At 43.4% G+C, this 20,037-nt stretch overlaps 1 protein-coding gene across 1 annotated transcript in view; it reads right to left on the reverse strand.

Annotated features, from left to right (window-relative positions):
* The window catches only part of cux2b (cut-like homeobox 2b), a 127,576-nt gene that overhangs the window by 29,519 nt on the left and 78,020 nt on the right, over positions 1–20,037 (reverse strand). The window contains exon 4 of the mRNA XM_055050799.1: positions 2,427–2,505. Coding sequence (XP_054906774.1) covers positions 2,427–2,505 — 79 coding nt within the window. The remainder of the gene's footprint in view (positions 1–2,426; positions 2,506–20,037) is intronic.

The following is a 20,037-nucleotide window of genomic DNA, read 5'->3' on the forward strand; positions in this document are numbered from 1 at the left end:
GATCTTTACTGCATGTCTTGCCGTTTCTCTCAACCCAATTTCCAACTTCCTGTCAATTCTCAAGGCCAACAGAACCAAGGAAATCTATCTGAAGCTCCAAGTGAGATGCAGTCTGATGGAGTGAGACTGATCATCGTGGTCAACGACCTGAAGGAAGCTAGAGCCACAGACAGAAACTGGTAACAGACGCAGTTGTAAATTCTCAGCTGAGGACAATCCTCAGTGTTTAAGTCCACTTCCTTTAGATCACTGGAAACTAGGAATGTAACAAGATCTCATGATATTAAGACATCACGAGGTAAATGCCATCTCATGAGCACTTAACTACACTTAAATCATTTGTTTGGCAGCATTTTGGGGTTTCTAGTTGTAACTGTAAATGCAACACAGTGACAGACAGGACAAAAAATGTGTAAATGCTAGATGAGATGAGAGGGAGAAAGCATTTCTTTACGACTGCTTGATGGATGCCGTTTCGCTACAATCACAATCCACTCTATCAATAGCAACTTGGAAATGTCTTACACCAGACCATGCATAGTCAGAGAACTGTCATGAGGTCTGAAGAGATGAAAACAAAATCACAAAATGAAACATCAGTTTGTTGAATTTGTTGTAAAACATAAAATGCAGAACAAAGGACTTTTTTGAAGCATAAATTTGATCTTTGACGTTTTCTTGAAAGTAAGTATCAAAATGTTGTCCCATCATTCTTGTGAAATCAGTATTGTGTCTCATCTTGTGAGTTTTAGGTATCATTACGCTCCTACTGGAAACTCCAGATGAAATCTCCCAGCTCCTTTAGAGTGATTTCTGAACAGAGAAAAAAAGGAGCAAAACTTTGAGCGTCAACTTGGTGACCAACTACAAGAAACGCTGTGCTGGCCAACAAAAGTATAGCTGTATAGCTGCTTCATCTTTCAAATACTTCTCAACAAATTACAACATGTGTTCTTATGAGGCTAGCAGGTCCGATCAAACGGATTAAAAATACCTTTTGGAAATAATCTCCGGGCAGGTCTTGAACATAATTTTCATTAAGTCTGCGTTCAAATGACCTTTGTGCTGCTCCTGCGCATAAAATGCCAAACACTGAAGTGGCACAGTGGCAAACGGAGAAGTTCAGTTTGCAGAGATTTTTACAAGACATTGGACATTTATAATATACTAATATATTTGTGGCGTGAAAGAAGCAGGACCTGTACCGTTACAAATGTAAGGTCAAATGAAGATCGGCGAGTGGCTTTGCACGACTAGCTGATGTAACAGGGTATGTGATATTCTACAATCTTCAAGTCAAGTGAATGGTTACGAAAAGAACATAGTTTGCATTTCAAGGAAAAAAATATTTAGTTTTGTAAAACAAAGTGCTTGTGGTACGTGGGTTGACAGCAGCCTCTGGTACCTGACAAAGGTTTGTTTTAAAATCGTGTACCATTAAAATGCTCTGGAATTAAGGTCACCATGTAAAAAAAGGCACAGGTTATATTAATCAAACCGAAAGAGTCTTCAAAGAAAGGCATTTCTTATCAAGGAAATAACTCCATTCAAAGACGGCTTGTGTTTGTGTGTGTGCCTGAGCGCGAGGGTTAGTGAGTGTGGGTGGTTGGTGGCGCAATATCAAGCAGGGGACTTCAAGGAAAAATGGAGACCTTTAAAAGTCAGTTGCCGTCGTCGCTTTTTCTCTGACGCTGGCTTTTATCTCGTATTCATTGAATCTGTAAACAGCATTCTCTACTCCTGCCACAAGTGCTTCTCTGATCTAGACTGAGATTGGGCTGCGTACTGCTGCCGTCTCCTGCAACAGAGAGCAATATGCTACATGTTCCCTGGCACTGGAGGAAAAAAAAAAAAAAACTGAACAAACAGACTTGTGCCTTTCCTTTACTCCAATTTTCCGCCTTTTGCACCTCTTTCCCTCACCCTGCCCCCCTTTGGCCTCATCAGGTTCAACACAACCCCTGACTTCAGTTGGGATTTTAATTGGTCCTCCACAATCAACAGCCGAGCTCCTTAAGAACGTGTTTGCGCCTCAGTCGGGCTACACTCGAGGACCAGTGCTGGGTTTTGAAGTGGCCTCACGCAGAGTTTTGGAAACCACTCTGAGAGCATAGACTTTGAAAAATAGATAAGAGCCACAGGGTATAGAGTTTTCTGTATCTTACACCCATGTGCTGCCACACCATATCCGCTGTATTCACGGTGAGGGAAAAATTACTTTGTTTTTTTTTCATGTGTGTGCATGTGGTGATTTGTACGAACGAAGCAAGCGAACTGATCCACCTGCAGACGTGACAATTGATAGGGAATTGATCTTTTAAAAGATTGGTCTTCAAAGGCAGAATGGTAATTCTACTCCTAATGCCGGCGAGTGTGCCGGTGTTGTTTGTGAAGATGCACTTCTCTGGTCTTGGTGGGAGACTCACCTGGGGCCTCGATAAGCTGTTTGTAGATTCCCAGGAACGCAGACTCTGCCTCCTTACTGCGCTTGTTCAGAGCGACCACCTGCAGGGAAGAAGATGCCATTAAGGTAAACATGGACTTGCATAACCCAGTATCAGAGTAGGAATGGTCAGGTGAAGCGAAGATGATCCAACTTAAAATCGTTGCAGACAATCACCATGTAGTTCAGAAGTATTGGAACTACAGCTTACACATTTTAACTTCAGTTGTTAAAAAAATGGGATCTATATAGCAAATATGACTTAAAAGACAATTTACTTTGCAATGTAACGCCTTGAAATTGTCTCTTTAAGAAACACCTGCTCTTTCTGAAACGCCGGGTTTAGGAAGTCATCACAACATGGCTCCTGTGTTAATCTTTTAACGTGTTTACCAACGTCACACTGAAAAGTAGGTCCTATGTTGAGCTCTTCCGATACACAGTTCCACCAGGTGTTTGCTAATTGCTGCTGGCTAGTCTGCAGGAGTTGTACCTGAGTAGGGAGTCGCCAGAGAGGGCTGCTCTGTGAGGCAGAAGCTCTGAAGCTTGGAAATTACAGCTCTGTGAAGCGCAGCAGGACCTTGAAGGCGGAGCTAGGTCCACCCAGGTGTTTTGCACAGCTGAATGGTTGAATGGGACACTAGAGGATTTCCCAAATGTGCACAAAAGAATCAAAGCAATGCTCCAGGTTTGTTTTCAATGAGGGAGTAACATTAAAATTAAAAAGGCGATTTTACATAATGCTGCACCTTTAAAACAGTGTTTGGAGTAATAGAAAGTCTTTCTACCATAAAATATGACTGTAATACTTAATATCATAAAATTGTTTCTAAGCAAACGTTGCTAGCATGATTATAATTTTCTGTGGCTCTACACCTAAAATTGCTATGCATGATTATTGGTTTATTTGTCATGCTCGTATCACCTGCTGAGCAATCAGTGAGAATATTATAATATGAAGTAAACTGACAGATTTGTGATCATATTTGAGTTAAAAATTGTATGTTCTTACAACATGATACTAATAACACAATGCTACTTTCCGAGTAGAAACTTTTCCCTCATTTAAAGCCCAATCAAAATTTGAAATGCTGCTCCAGAATTTGTCGTGTCAGCACACCTTGAGATTTGTCATTTAGTTATCTTCTAAAAGTTTATTAAGTTTTATTCCTATAAATTAGCTTTCCTCAGGAGAAAAATGTATTCAAGCAATTATGAATGTCAAAAGGGCCACAAAATGTTTTAAAAGCTGAATTTTGAGACATTAATAAAACATGATAAGTAACCTACCATGTCTAAGCGGGTCTGGCCGGCACTCTGAAAGTTGCATGCCACATTCAGGGTGTAATTATCGTTAGATGATACCAAACTTCTGCTTCAAACTCTTTTCCACTTGGTCACTTTGAAACTCGAGTGTAGGAATTTGAGCAGCAACAGTAGTAAAATCAAAAATGAAAAGAGGTGCGCTCATCCTTTTATATTTTCACTTCAGTTACACCATATTAAAAACTTTACAAGTGTTGCTAAAACTCTACATCCACCTAACTCACACATTAAAGTGGCAAAACGTTTTTTAATCTACAGCATGAAGGATCAACAGGTTTTCCGCTCAGACTTTCCTCTGTTTTTGCGTTGTGTTTCATCACCGTGACATTCCCATTAGGCCTGTTCACAAAACACGTTTTACTGGTCGATAAATCGTCCCAGAAGTTATTGGATCAACGACAATACGCGTATTTCGTTTTGAGACAATTTTAAAATAATATAATGGTAACGGCACAATAATGCGAGAACACATTCTCAGAGATCAACAAATTTTAAATTCCAATGATCATTTAACACCGGAACTGGAGGACATTTTAAATATCCAAAATAAACAAACAGAAACAAATAAAATGAATTATGACGTCTCTGGAAACAAAATTTTTAAAAAATAAACAAAGGACATTTGAGACGAAAACACCAGATTTAAGACTTTTATCATACAGATTTTGGTAGAAAGAGAGAAATGACTCATGCAAATGGAAATTATTAAGCTGGTTTTAATTTATCAAGCGATTAATTGATTTATTTTTTATTGCGACGTACCATTGCATCTTGAAGTCAAAAAACATCAGACAGCGCAGGGAGGAGTTTGTAACAGTAAATCAGTGACATCTTGAGAAAGCTTAAACCGTGGCAAAGTCTCTCCTGTTTAACTGCCAAGCTGTTGCGTGTTGCGAGGCGACATTTGGCCCGGTAAATGTAGGTGCCCGTTGTGTGCGAGGACACTCGCCGGTGGCCTCCATCACCAGCAGCACCGCAGCTCGGCGGGTGACGCAAACCAATTAACGATTCATTAGGAGGGACAAAGAAAGCAAATTAGCCGCCACCTGGCCCCATGGAGAGGGCACCTGCACTAGTGGGTATGTGGGTTACCCGCTCTCAGCGCACACCGAGACTTCAGAACCAGAAGACGCGCGCGGCGCCTTCTCCCCGACGCCCTCTACTCGGAAACAGCAAAGTCGGATCTAGCCTGACTCATCGACTGGATTCAAATGATCGTCATCTACTGTTTGTGTCATTTCTGTCACTGCTGATTACATTCCACCCAGTCGTATTGGCTCGATGGGGCCCCAACAAAGGGGCCAGGAGGGCGGGCGGCACGTCTGAGCTGGTGCTGCTCCTCAGCGGTGCAAATGCACTTAGAAAAAATAAAAATAAAAACACACATTAATTTCGCAAAAGGCTGAAAACACTTATGAGAATGGCGGCAGTGTTTTGGAGCTGTTTAGTGGGGTTATAAATAAGGTGTGTGGAAAATAGCGTGAGACGGAGAGCCTTTGATTTACTGGAAATGGCTGGCGCGTTTTCCCCGGGGGAGGCATAACGACAGCATCATGTTTAAAGAAATATCATAAAGATCAAGCAAATCCCCCCCCCACCCAACCCCATCACTCCCACTCAGAGCAACTCAGAGGAGTTCATGGAAAATGGAAAAGGCTGAAGTCCAATCAATACAGATGCAATAGTCTGCTGCTCTTAGGCAGCTCCCTGATACACAGTGCTGCTGTTTCACTCAGCTGGACCCCAGTTTAACCTTCCACCCTCCCTACACACACACACACACACACACATACCTGCCATCATCTACCTCCCATCAACTCTCCTCCCTCCAGGACTTTATGAAACTATATGGCAACAATAAACAACAAGAGTGCATAAAGCACCTTGCTATCATAAAACAACTCTTCCAGCTTAAACCTTTTTTAAGACTTTTTATGGGTGCTTTGAAGAAATATTCAAACTGCTTTAACTTTTCCATATTCAACAGGGTTTCTGCAGGTCTCACCGACTCAAATTTAACACTTCTTAATTCCCTTAATATAAGGAGTTTGAGACTTATGTCTACATTTATACTTTAATTATGTCTCTATCTTGAGTCACAGAATGCAATGCAGATGTCTGAGTGCGACTCAAAAACACACCAACCCAGAATATACAAGATTAGATAGGTCTGTCAAGTCAAAATTTAAGACCTTTTTAAAATGAATTCAAGACATTTGAAGGCCTTAATTTCAGATAGATGAATTTAAGATTTTTTAATGACATTTATGGGATTTGACATAATGGGTCAATAGAAACTAACACATTATCACAAAGCGGAAGAAATTATTGCATATGGTTCTGATAATATTTGCTTGCAAAAAACCTGAAATGTGACGTGCATTTATATCCAGTTCTCATGAGTCATGTGATAGAACTGATGAAATTACACATGGAAATTCTTTTAGAGCATGTTTCCGTCAGCTTGCATTTAAAATGGCCTACTCAAAGTCCAGGCCTAAACACATGAACATGCTTTGATCAAAACCAATTCTCCGACAGCATGTTTCAGCTCATTGTCCCGTTGGAAGGCTAACCCTAACCTCCACAGTTTTTCCGAAAGGTTTTCTTCCAGGATTGTGTTGCATTTAGCTCCACCCATCTCTCCCTCAGCTCTGACCGGTTACCTCCTTGACCCTCTGGAAAAACAACAACAACAAAACATTCCCCAACATGATCTGGCTACCACCATCAAAACTCTAAACTGGACTATTTTTTTCTTTTCCCCTGCCAGTAACGACTTTTTTCCTGCTACTCTTTCATAAAAGCCAGAATGTGGAGTTTACGACAAACAGTCGTCCTGTCCTGAGATGTGAGTCTGTTGGCCGTTTCTCTGATTTATTTGTAATGAAGTGAACAGAGCTCTACAATATATTGTAAGCTCAAGGTTCTGTTTTACAACCTGAAAACTTTAAACTTCTCCACTTGTTTCTCTCTGTCCTGTCTGCTGTGTACCTTGGTCTTCATGATGTTGTTTGTTCTTTAATATTCGCTAACAAACTTCTGGGTTTTAGACAGAACTGTGTGATTTACACACAGAGGTAATTTAATTACATTTATGACTTAACACTTGTTTCACTTGCTTTTCATTTAGGGGTTTCACAGTAGAAAAATGCCATGTTTTTAGATTTTTATCTGTGATAAAATATTCCAAACCACTTTTTTGTCCTTCACTTCACTATTATGAACAACTTTGTGCTGTTTTATCACACAACATTCCAATAAAATTGGAATGTTCTCCCGATCCATGTTGGATAGGGAGAAGAACCGCATGTTGACATGCTGATTCCTATTTGGGTCGGCACTATTTTTGTTTTTTTTGTCTGAAATGTCTCCAAATATAGCAAGAAAGTTGTTGAGTTGGTAACAGTGGGATGATCAAACACAAAAACATAACCTGGTGGGTCGGTGCATCGGTCAAATTTCTCAAGCAGAGCAAAAGAGTGCAGCAGCTGATTTTTAGTCACCTATCAAGAAATATAAGATTGATGGATAAGTCCCAGCTGATCACCAAACTACCAAAAGTAAGAAAATTGGGTTGGATGTCTTAGTGCACCCCTAAAACAAATACTTCAAAGTTTGTGAAAGCAGTCAGGGGCGGTGAATACTTTTGCATGGTGGAATAGGTGAACAATCTGAATTGCTTCAGCAAAGACTCCTGCCAGCATTCAGACTGTTTCTCTGTTTGTGCAGTAGTGATGAGGATCAAATCTCATCGACTCCTCGTGCAGCAGCACATTAACCATTAAGAGTACTTTGTGACACCGAGACAAACTGCTTCCCAGCTGAGATTTCACCTGAACTACCCGGCCACTGCAGCGGAGTGGTTGCGCCAGCCCTCTGTAATCAGGCTGACGGCGTGCTGGCCGGACTGCTCCTTCCTCCCCTGAAGCGGATTCATCAAAATCCCCGGTCGCATATGTAGAATGAATAAAACAAACAAATAAACTAGAAATTCTGCAGAGGCAGCAACTGGGGCTCCATCTTCTAGAGTACATGCCGGGGGTCTCCTGGCCCTCCATCATCCTTTAACGAGAGAACACGGAGATTACCTCCGCAATCACGCCATTAACCTGCCGACAGACGTCGACGGAGACATCAATCACTCGCCTGCCTCATGCCCTCTCATGTTGGTCCCGCTGTCTGCATACAAACATGACCCCGCCCACCTCCCTCTGTACCATCAAAACACTCATGCTTAATGAAAGGCTGATCACAGAGTCTTCATTATGTCCAGCTTCAGCCGCCATCTCTTAAACAGCTGGGATTTGTGAATTCCTACATCGTGACGGATAGGGTGAGCTGCACAAAGAGTTGCAGCTTGAGGTTGGGTTTCGACAGGGAAATCTCCTCTCCTCCTTGGCTGGAAAATATGGCCCCCATCTCTTGCTCTGGCTCACAGCGCCTTCTTTGTTTTCGCCCGTTTTGTGATAAAGGATACGGCCACCAAGGGAATAGGCTTGGCCCCGGGATGATTTTACAAGCAGGAGTAAAGCCTGGGGCACAGCGAGTGAGAGAGACACAAAGGAAACCTGTTAGAGCTCCTCCATAACTCTTCACACAGAAACAGAGTGGGCAGTGCACAGCCTCTGGGACAGGGCTGCTGGGAAATACTTACTGATGAGCCTTTGAGAATACTTACTGTACCCGCTAGTGAGTGTGTCTGTGTGTGTATTGGAACAACCTAGCGTGTGGTGGGGAGTGTGAAATAAATGAGGGAAGGGAGAACAAATCCAAAGTGAAGAAGATTGGAGCGGAGAAGAGGGGCTACTGAGCGACGTGCCAAGAGAGACAGAGAGACAACGGAAAAGAGAGGCTCCCTTAAAGAGCGCAATTAGCAATTATCCAGTCATCAATTACAATTATCACAACTGGTGATTATGCAATTATCACTCTAAATCATCGTTTTCCCCCCTCTGCCTTACCAGTTTGCCACCCCTTGTGATTTGGTTGTTTGAGGACGGGTTGTGACGATGTAGGTGATTAGAGTGTGTGACAATGACTGTTGGGTGTTGGGAGTGTGTCAGGATACGTTTTTGCACCAAGTGTGTGTGCAAACAACTTTGGGAATGCTCAAAGCACGTCTGCATGACTACACACAGAGGTGTTTAATACATCTTTGAAAAGGGGAGGGGATGTTATGTAAAACAGACTTTTGTGAGCCTTATTTCAGGTTATAACATTATGTCCTAATCAAAAACATATCTGGAGTGTTGCTTTGATTCTTTGAATCCTTGAATCTCCCCGTGGCAACCATTCAGACTGCATAAACGCCCGTTCCTACAAAGCTCCGCCTATTTACCCACAGCTCCGCCTTTAAGTTCGAGTCTCTTGTCAAGCTTCTGCCTCCACCAGACAAGCTGCAGCAGCAATTAGCAAACACCCGATGGAACTTAATGTCTGCTAGGCTCATGATACAAAATACTTCTCAGTCCAGTGCTTGTCATGTCAGTAGTAAACAGGGTAATGGAGGAGCGATGTTGTGATGATATCCTGAAAGCAGCGTGTCGGAAAGAGCAGGAGCTTCTTAAAGAGACAGAGGCCCAATTTCGAAGCATCAAATTGCAGAGTCAATTTTCTTTTAAGTCATGTTTGATATATGCAGCATTTTTATAACAACGTAATATAACATGATTACTCGATTGTGATATAAAGTGGCACTATATGGCTGGAAAGTACATAACACCGTCCCTTTTAAGAGCAAAATTCTGGAAACAAATTTGATTGTTCTTCGATAAGGCATTTTTAAATTCTAATAATGAAAGATCACTAAGATAAATTGATGCATGAATGGATGGTTAGATAAACAGTAATATAATTGGACAAACAATTGGATGGACTGATGAAAGGATAAATGAGCAGACCATGGATGGATGGATAATTTATGACAAGAAATCTAGGGGTGAAAAGAAGTATTTTTTGCTTTAGTCAATTCCCTTTTCCATACACAGGAACATATTTAAAACTCCAGACCTTCTTGGGCTGTCCATGGATTCCTCTTCCCTGCATGTGTACATGCGTGTGCATATGCAGTGCATGTTGCGGTGGTGCACAGTTTGGGGACAGCAAATGTATGGTTCCACAATCCATGAGGCCTCTAAATTACCTGTCATCTTCCTCATGATGCAAAGGTCAGCGCACAATCACAGGGAGTCCATCCTACAGAGCTGTTCACTGAGCAGCAGTCCAGCCCACAGGCTGACAGGGTGTCACAACAACCCCGGCGCCGCGCCATGCTTATTAGAAAAAAACGTGAGAAAGCCCTCCGCCAGAACACTTAAAAATCAGTCCTAGACTGCAAGTCCAACGGCAAGCTGAGAAAACGAGGCACAATATGGTCACCGTTGAATGACTGTGTCATGTTAAAATAAACAACTTCTGTTAGTAAAAAAAATGCACAACAGTAATTTTCTATCCAGAAGAAGGGAAGCGATCATATATTAGTTCTGCCACCCAGCACTTCTGCAGCTATCAGTGCTGCCAACAATCCTTTATTTTGTTCCTGCTTTGAGTGTAGGTTCATAGAAGAGGCGGGAGCAAGAGAGATGAGTTGGTGAGGAGTGACTGATGAGTGGGTGGAGGAGAGGGGCAGAGGTAAACACTATTGCAATACAGACTGGATGGTGAGAGACCTGCATACACCCACACATAGACACATACACACACTTGAACCATTGGAGGCACGCAAACACACACACACACACACATGGCGAAGCAATGCGGCGTACATGTGCGTTTCAGGGCAGATTTAATCATGGTGACACCCCGTCTCGGAGCCGCTGTGGCAGCGCGGCGGTGGCTGCGGCCGTCTTTGGATGCCCAATGAGATGAGCAGTCAGAGCGCTGACACACATCTCGTCGCCGTGTCAATTCCAATCAGCGGCGCCTGTCAGTCAAAGCACACGGACGCCGCAGCCACTCTGCCTCTACGGAGCTACCAGTTCAGCCAAAAAATAAATAAAAATAATAAAAAAATAACGGCCGAAGCTGACAGCGCAGATGTGATTTTGCAACCGGTTGTCTTCATGTGCCCACATACTGTAACGTCACAGCGACACATGAATGACAAATTCGACTGGACTCAACGTAGCTGGACGGCCTGGAGATTTCACATGCGACTCCCACCTTTGGTCAGAGCGGTAAGACAGCAAATGTATGGACGTGCACCGCCTAAACTTCATTAAGCTTGAGTTACAACCACAACATTCTGTGGATTATAGAGGTTTTCAGACGACAGACCAAGACAAGGAAAAAATGGTCTTCAAAATTTTCCGACTATTCAGGGCAACAAAATGCCCACAATTTTCCGATTAGCAAAGAGTAAAGTCCACCTGTGTATATTTTGATTGAATTATAAATCCAGTTATTATTTAAGGATTTCAGAGGTTTGTGGCGAGGCTCGCTGTAACATTGATGGAGCAGCAGAGATTCACAGTTAATGAGATAATTAACTCCACAAACCTCGACTTTATGGAAGATCATTTTCCTTCTACTTCACAATTAAGGACTACTTTGACTATGAAATCCAGATAACGTGTATGATTTCTGATTTCATCATGACAAAACTGTGAAGAAAGTTCAAGTATAGGAGCCTTAACTAGATACACTGAGAAGAGAATTGAGGGTGACCATATTCAGTATTTGACTATAATATGTCAGTATGTAATGAACACAGAGGAAAAAAGCTTTGATTAACAAGAAAGTTTGGGGTTGTGCTGGGATTTAGTCATGAGGGAATTAATCTTGAAAAACTATTATGGTTCAAAAGGACACATTAAACACTATCCTCTCAACCTTTGGTACAACCGATGTCTGTCAGGCACCAGCATACCAGCGTCATTGTCTACGGTGAAGCATGCTGAACATCAGCATGATCTGATAAAGAAGCCCCTTCTCTAAAGTCAAAATCTTCAAGCTCAACTTTTAAATGAACAAGCCAAATTGTTTTTGGATAAGCAGATGGGAAACATTCAACTGCTTGGCCATAAAGATACAAAGTATGTCGGGAAGCAAAACTAAGAACAAAACTGTCACCACTTATAAATCTAACCCTGCGTAGAATTGGTGTCTCAACAAAACAATTATTAACACGCTTCGGATCACAGAGCAGACCAACGTTATGCTACTTTCTTGTAGGCCTTTGGACCAATCTCTCTCCACTACAGCAGCCAATAAAATATATATGATATATGATGCGAAACGTTTGATAGAAACTTCAGGTCAACATCTTTTAGGAGAATGAAGATAATGACCCAGGCTTGGTGAGATAGCGGATCAAGGTGGAGCTGACGTAATCCCAGAGGACATGGCATATGGAGCTGCCTGAGAGACAGAACATGGCACGACATTAAACTGAGATCAAAGGGCCTGCTGTCTCCACGGCGCAGCAGGTGGCTTCTGGGTCCCCCTCTCCGTCAGCAGCCGGCAGAACCACTGTGTTACCGGCTCTCACCGCAAAATTCACGAAGCACCCGCCTCAAAGTCACGGCAAAGTCAAAGTCAAGAGACAGACGGAAAGACGAAAACAAATCTTTTCTCAGTGTCTTTGTACTTCAAAAGGCGTGAGTTGTCATTTTCTTTAAGCTTGCTTTTCTCAAACCTTTCATGCAGCGAATGACCTAAACCTTGAGGAAAGTGCGCCTGTTGAAAATGGATCTATCAGAAGTTGATGGGGAGGGAGCGTGGGGCGTGCTGCGGATGAGATGAAGGCTGCGGGTTTGACGTGATGAGAGGGAAGGCTGGAAGAATCAGCGCCGAGTGCTGCTGGACCAGATTTTTGGTGCTGGGAGAACCGATAAGAGGTGAGAAGAGAGGAGAGGTGCCGGTAAGGGCTAATTATAAAAAAATAAAGCGGCCCCATTATCTCGGTGCTGTACTGCAAGAGTGAACAAAGCTACAACAGATGGGGTGTCATGGGTAACTGTGCCAATGTGAGCCAAAGCCCCAAGAGTGGACAGACCCTGGCAGGCGGCTGGCGGAGCGGTTCTGGCACCGGGGGAGCCACAGCTGCATATCTCGCCCTCAGACACATGTTGACAGGATTTCTCTAGTCCTGCCTGCACTAGTCAAGGTGAGACAGCGTGACACTGGAGGTGTGGAGGGTGGAGAGAGAGACGAGTGAAAGAGGCAGAGAGAGAGCTAGGCTATGATGGATAGTGCTCTCTATCCACCTCTCTTCTCTCTCCCTCTTAGAAGGCTGGTGACTTTCCAGTGAGGCAATTATCATTGCGGAATGCATAATAGCCTAATTAATTACAGGTGTCAGTGCTGCCTTTGTTTCCAGTGTGGAGGAACATCGTGCCAAAGCCGCATCCGCTAAAGAAGAGTGGCGCTGATGAACGAGGCCCGCGCGGCGGCTGAAGGTGTGTGGCTGACAGAGGAGCGGACAGCGCGGAGACGAGCCCAACTCTGCCCAACAGTCTTGTTGTGAGCAGAAGATGGATTGGAAACACATGGTGTAGAAATTAGCTCCATTATTTGCTTGATGAATCTGATTTTGTCAGCGGAAGTGTGTGTGTGGAGGAAGACCTCAGGTAGGCCTTATGCACTCACTGGCCACTTTATTAGGTACACCATGCTAAAGGTGTACCTAATATGTTGGACCTCTTTTCGCTTTCAGTACTGCATTATGTCTTTGTGGCCCAGATTTGACAAAGGTGTCTGAAACATTCCTCACATGATGGAATGAAGTGATTGCTACAGATTTGACCTGTGGACAACTTTGTTTTGTTTTTTTTTATGTTTTCACAATTTAAAGCCACTTTAAACTGCATTTTTTCAGTTTAATGTGCAAACAAGACTGACTGACTGGTGCACACAGACATGACAGACATGTCAAGAAAGTGGGTGGAATCAAATTAGTACCAACGCAAAGTGAGCAATGAAAAGATGCCCCACCACCAGCAGCCTGGACCACTAACACAAGGAAAGATGGATCAATGCTTTTTGGTCTGAGCCCCTACTCTGTCTGCCTTTGTCGTTGTGTCCTTGGGCAAGACACTTCACCCGCCTTGCCTGCTGGTGTTGGTTAGAGGAGCCAGTGGCGCTGGTGCATGGCAATGTCCCCTCTCTAGGAAACATAAGAATCACACATCGGAGGACAAAGTCCACAGAGGTCACCAACTTTCTGGAGTCAATGGCCTTCAGCCTGGCTGAAGAACACTGCCAGGAGAGCTCCGTGGAATGGGTTTCCACAAAAAGGAAGCAGAATCCAAGCTTTGTCTTAAGGTACAATGTAAATTCTTGGAAGCAATAGTGTAAAGCATGGAATCATTAGACTCAGTGGAGACATTTCCTCTGGAAGGATGTATTGTTTTTCTTTGTCTGACAATTGAATGAATGAGTCTGTGTTTGCCAGTCTTCAGTACGACACATTTGCCTGGCTGCGTAGTGGGCGGTTCTTAGAACATAACATTACCTCATCAACTCCAGTGAAAGGAACTCTTAATGTCCAAATACCAAGACGTTTTAGATCATTTCATTTTCCCAACTTTGTGGCAACAGTTTGCAGATGGCTTCTTCCAGTGAAAACATCACTGCTAAACAGTGGACAGTGGTCAGGCTTTCTCATCTAACACCAATGTCTGACTTCACAACTACACTTTTGACAGAATGGCCAGAGATTCCCAGAAACAAGCTTCTAAACCTTCAGGAAAGATTTTCTGGTCGCTTATCCACAGGGTGGCACAGGGTGAGCTGACAAAATACTTTATTATATGCTATAGATTAAGAAAGGGGTATCACTTAACTTCTGATTTGCATTAACACAGCCATACACTTTTGGCAATCCAGATTAGTCTAATATAACCATATCGCTTTCAAAGTCACCTAAATCCTCCTGCTTACCTATTCTGATGCTTAGCTTGAACTTAAGTCAAGTGATTTTAAACGCACTGAGTCATGTGTCGCTACTTGTGTTAAGAAGCAGTTGAACAGGAGTCTCTAATAAACTAGCCGCATCACTCAAACCAGGACACGCCACTGTAACGCTTATAGCTGCACCATTCGCATCCAAATGGTACCTGACAAACACGGCGCATCATTCGTCCAGTCAGATTTGCCGATTTCATTTATTGCGGCGGAGAAAGCCGGAACGACGCGCAATTGCCAGGGGAGCAAGAAACGGAAGCTGCGAAGGAGAGAAGTGAATGATGGGGTGACTAGGGAGGAGAGACAGCGCAGAGATTTGTGTTATTCTTCCCCTCAGCCTAACACATGCATACTTTGACGCAGGACTTAATAGAACGTCACGTTTAATGTGCAAGAGTGTGTGCGCACTGTACGGTGCAGGGTGTGTGTGTCTTCCTATGGGGGGTCGTGGCAGTAGGCTGCTAATCCCTCCACGCCCCCAGGCGGTGGGGGGCTCATTGTAGAGTACATTGAGTCTAATAGGAGCGGGCGCTGCAGCTCTATGCAGCTCTTTCTGCTCCCACTGTGCGAAGGGTTTTACATAATTAATGACTGTTGATGTTTCCCAGGTAGTCGCCCGGCAAATTCACTCCAGACTCGGCTGCCACCGTCGTCGGTTCTGCAGAGAGTGAGCGACACCAGAACAGACAGCTTACATTACAGGCATAAATAAGGCAATTTTGTACAGTGTCTTCTGACATTACTGTGAGAGGGGGGTTCAGGGCCAATAATTCGACTCGCTTCAGAGAGGAGCTCCGAGAGAGCTTTTCTGTGTCTCAGAGTCTACAGAGGATTTCAGCTTGACGCCAGTAAAAACTGTGTGAGTGTGTGTTTTTTTTATATATATATATAATTTTGTGTGCCGTTAAGAGACGCCGAGCTCAAGAGGCGCCTTTTCAAAAGAGAACACGCGATCGTTCACATCTGCATGAAGCGGTCTAATCTGAACGTCGATCTCAATACACGTGAGCCTGGCGCTCTGGGTTTTCTATGTTCTACACCACCGCCAGGCTGCCGGGAGCCCCGGGGGCCCACGCACATATTGCTGGGAGGCAGTCCACATTTATACCAGAGCATGTTAAATTAAACATTTAAACATGACACCAAGGGGAGGCTATTTTTTACTACTCTCAGCCCACTACTCATTATTAATTTGTAATAACCTTTAAGGCTTTTTGATGTCATACATATTTTACAGAGAGATATCACTGCCAGCCCGGCTGGAGTGGGCCTGTCGATGACGGATCACTGTCGCGCCACTAAAATATGGCTTCTGCGGTTATAATTAGGACCAGGTGAGGGTAAAGAGGGATCAGCAGAGCCGCCGTGTAAGGATTTGTCTTAACGCAGAGTGACGCTAATGCATCAGAAGTGTCACGTCCAACAGCCGGGAGATGAAGGCCTTGTCCACACGTAGCCGGGTTATTTTAGAATGATGTAGCAGAGATGTTTGTTTCTATAAAATAGTCTCGAAAAGTCTTCATCCACACCAACTTCCTGGACCACATTGCTAAGTGTTGTTTTAAACATGCCAAACCCATCGGGGACAGTATAGGGAAAAACTAAAACCGATGTTAGCCAATCACAATCCTTCAAAGTCGGCACTAGGATAAGGCCTGAAAAGTTGAAAGTTGAAAAGAGGGCACACAAAGATAGGGCACCTTCCTGCCGGTGACCCTGATGGTCCTTTTTACACCATTTAGGTTTTTATGAATGTCTGGTGTGAAGGAGTTCATCCTGCCAACATAAATCAGTTGAGGTCTTGAACAGTTGAGGGGGGAGGGAATGATGTGCACGCCCGCACCCCTCTCTCTCTCTCTCTGTCTGCATATCCTCCACATTCCTGTATTAGAGGAGCTGGCCAAAACCCCCTCCTGCTGCCGCTCCCCTCTCCGCCAGGAGGCCCACCCGTGCCCGCTGGATGCCAGCCTAAAGCCCATGTACGCGTGGAGCCAACACACCACCAAGAGCTGTAAAACAAATGAGCTCTGTTTGGTTAATGTACACTGATTGACCTCTGCTGCCAGGCATTTGATGTCATGATTGTAATGACCGGCTTTCAGCCTGATCACTCATATACAATGTGACAGGCGCGAGGTGGCATTTCAATTTGACTGAATGAGGGCTAATTAGAAGAGAATTCTAATAGCAGCCGCGACGATGTTTTTCAAATGCATATCCTGGCAACGACTGATGAAATAAGAGCGTTTGATTTTTTTTTTTTATTCCCTCAACTCCACAAAGATTTACAGAGCCTTACAAAAATGTTCATGAACCTAGGAATTTTCCTCATTTGCCACATTACAGCCACAAACCTCCGTAGATGTCGGGTATGAGCTAGACCAACAGGAGGCAGAGCAAAATTGTAAAGTGAAAGAAAAATGATACGCGATATATCACGTAATAATTTTGATGATGGCATTTGATGAAATGTAATGTTTATTGCTTGTTTTGTAATTGTACAATGTTTTAATGGTGTAACGCAGTTTGAAGTGCCTTGTTGCTGAAATGTACAAATAAACTTGGCTTTACTTCTGGATAGAAATGGTCATTTACCCAAACGGACGGGGGAGGCAAGGTGAGCCTTAGTCTGAGACAGAGCCAGTAGGTTCACAGTGACTCTGGGGGAGCTGCACTAATTCACAACTCGAACGGAAGACTGTGCTGACATGGCAAGTATGAGTTTTGCACTTTAAAAGTCTGGTTTTTATGTGATGAGCAGAAAGACGTTCTTGAAAGATGGCTATAAGACGTCCTGTTTCAACTTCACCATCTCATGTAGTGGAGACATCAGTACTGTCGCTCTGCTCAGGTAAGACCAAAACTCAACTTTATAGCCAACATGGAAAGACTTAGCCAGGGAAAAACTAGCCCCTTGTCCTATCCTGGACCCTCGACCTCTGAGGAAAAAATTGCTTCGTGGAAGAGAGGACTTGAATTGCTAACATTTGCCCTTAGGTATGTAATGTGTCAGTTTGATGCCATCAGGTTTACCGGAAATTTCCTGAGCTGTAATCAACCATCCTTCACTGCACAGAGAGAAGTGCTGAGCCAAATTAAAAGGCTTTTAATGTTAATTCAATATTTGGAAGTGAGACCAACATGGACTGACAACATGTTTTTGTTCATTTCCTCCGCTGCCACTGCCACAGCTAAAACTACCATTCTAAAACACCGCAGGAAATCAACGTTGTTGTCCAAAACTTCTCCTTCTGTTCGCTGATTGGTTGTAATTCTACAGGAGAAATTCACTATAATGGGAGAAATCCCAGACGGAGCACTGACGAGAGATGGGAATCAAGAGAGAGTTCATAGGAAAGCAGCGGTCATGCAAGGGAAACTGTATGTGTGGAGAAAAACAAACACTGCACATCATTCTGAAAATCACTGCAATCTCCTTGGTGCAACAAGGTGGTGGTAGCATCATGCTGCGGGGATGCTTTTCCCAGGACAGAAAATGGAAGCTGTTCAGAGTTGATTGGAAAACAGACGAAGATGAATACATCCTAAAAGAAACCGTATTGGTACTGAATGAAAATTTTTTAAAAATAGATATGAAAACATTGACAAGGTACTTTATTCTCCCAATTTAAGAGATAAATAAATCAAATTCATTATGCAGTAGATGAGTACAAATATTTGCCTGTTTGTGTCAATTCCAACTACACTGGAACGTTTCCTCTTGATCCTGATGTTAAATAAAAAAATAACGGAACGTTTTGTCACTTTTGATTAATCTGATTATCTACTGACTCTTTTCCAAGAAGGACTGAGGCAGAGCTCACTTCGCTTTTTTTTTTAAATTAAACGCCTTGATAAAGATTTAGGCTTTAAAAAAAGATGTGGGGGGGAAAAGGGGGAGTTAAATGCTGTGAAAAATAAAGCAACAAATAGTTTTGATCTGAATCACTCAATGTCATACCAAACACAGAGAGAGTTAAAAGCCCCAATAAAAATCAGCCTTGACGTGTCCCGGCCCGCCCTTTGAAAAGCAGTTGCAGATCTTCTCAGTGCGCTTTTTTTTTTAACAGTGTGTGACAGGCTTAGTTCTTCTAAGCACCTTGAAAGAGCTGCCGCAGAAACCGCTGCAGTTCTTTAGTCGATTCACAGTAATTTTGTTTCCTACTTCACAATAACTCATTGCAAGAGAGGAAGCAAAAAAACAAAACCCCACACAATCTATGTAAAGCAGACATTCAGGAGTGATAAATCGATCTTGTGCAGCTTCAAAACAAGTCCTCAGGAAGATTTATATAAGCATATAGGGTTCTGACTTTAGCAGTTACCTACTGGATACTGAGTTACATAAGCCTCCATATGCTCAGAGTGTAGGACAATTCAATGCGGGTTATAAATAACGAAACCTGACGCACGGCTGCAGCCACTGTGATTTGGGCAACTTCTCACATGGGATGTCACAGTTCTGCAGTGCTAGCCTCACTGCTATTTCAGGCTCTGCCTCATTAGAACATCCATTGTGAGTGAACAAAATATATATATAAAAACAGGGTGTACAAAAGACATTTCATTAGGGAATGAAACGCTTAAAGAGAACCTTCTGTCTCTCAGCAATTGTGCGGTCTAAGCTAAAACATTCGCGAGGTTAATTTACAGATCCACTGCACGTGTGTTGACACCGTACCGTGGTAGACTGAGGCGGTTTGGGGTCCATGTTGACAGGGACACACACACACAACCTAGTCTAGATGACTGCAATTACCCCACATCCACTGGCCCCCATCAGGGAGCCGTGTGAGGGACAGAGTGCGCATAAGTTTAAGAGAGACAAGGTGAGCGACAGGGCGCCCGATTACGAATACATGTCTGAATTCTTGCATGAAACAGGACAGGACGGGGGGGAAAAAAACAAACACACAAAACAACAACAAAAAAAGGTACATTATTGGATGTCTGCCTGTGTCTGTGTGTCAGAATGTGGTTGTGCATGCCTGTGGAGGCCCTCTCACACCACAGCGGCGGACTAATTTAGTTAGGGAATAGCTGGCTGTCCTTCAGGTGAATGGACGAAGATTGGTCTCAATATGAGATGTAATAAAACAAGCCCGTCGCTGGATATCACCGCACCTTCGGCTGTCCTTCACGTGTCTCGCCGCCGAAAGACACATGCTGGCAAACATACTCACACATGCTGACACACACACACTTCCACCACCTGTGTGTGTGTCCACATCGGGTTATAAGGTATGATGATTCAACCAAAAAGAACAAGTCTGATCTGAATAGCTGAAGCGTTCCTCTGCTGGAAGCCAGCCTGCCTCAGCAGGATCCACTAACAAATTCATCAGAAAACAGTGAATCAG

This window comes from Poeciliopsis prolifica, unplaced genomic scaffold (genome assembly GCF_027474105.1).
Source record: "Poeciliopsis prolifica strain line A6 unplaced genomic scaffold, Auburn_PproV2 SCAFFOLD031, whole genome shotgun sequence".
Taxonomy (NCBI): Eukaryota; Metazoa; Chordata; class Actinopteri; order Cyprinodontiformes; family Poeciliidae; genus Poeciliopsis; species Poeciliopsis prolifica.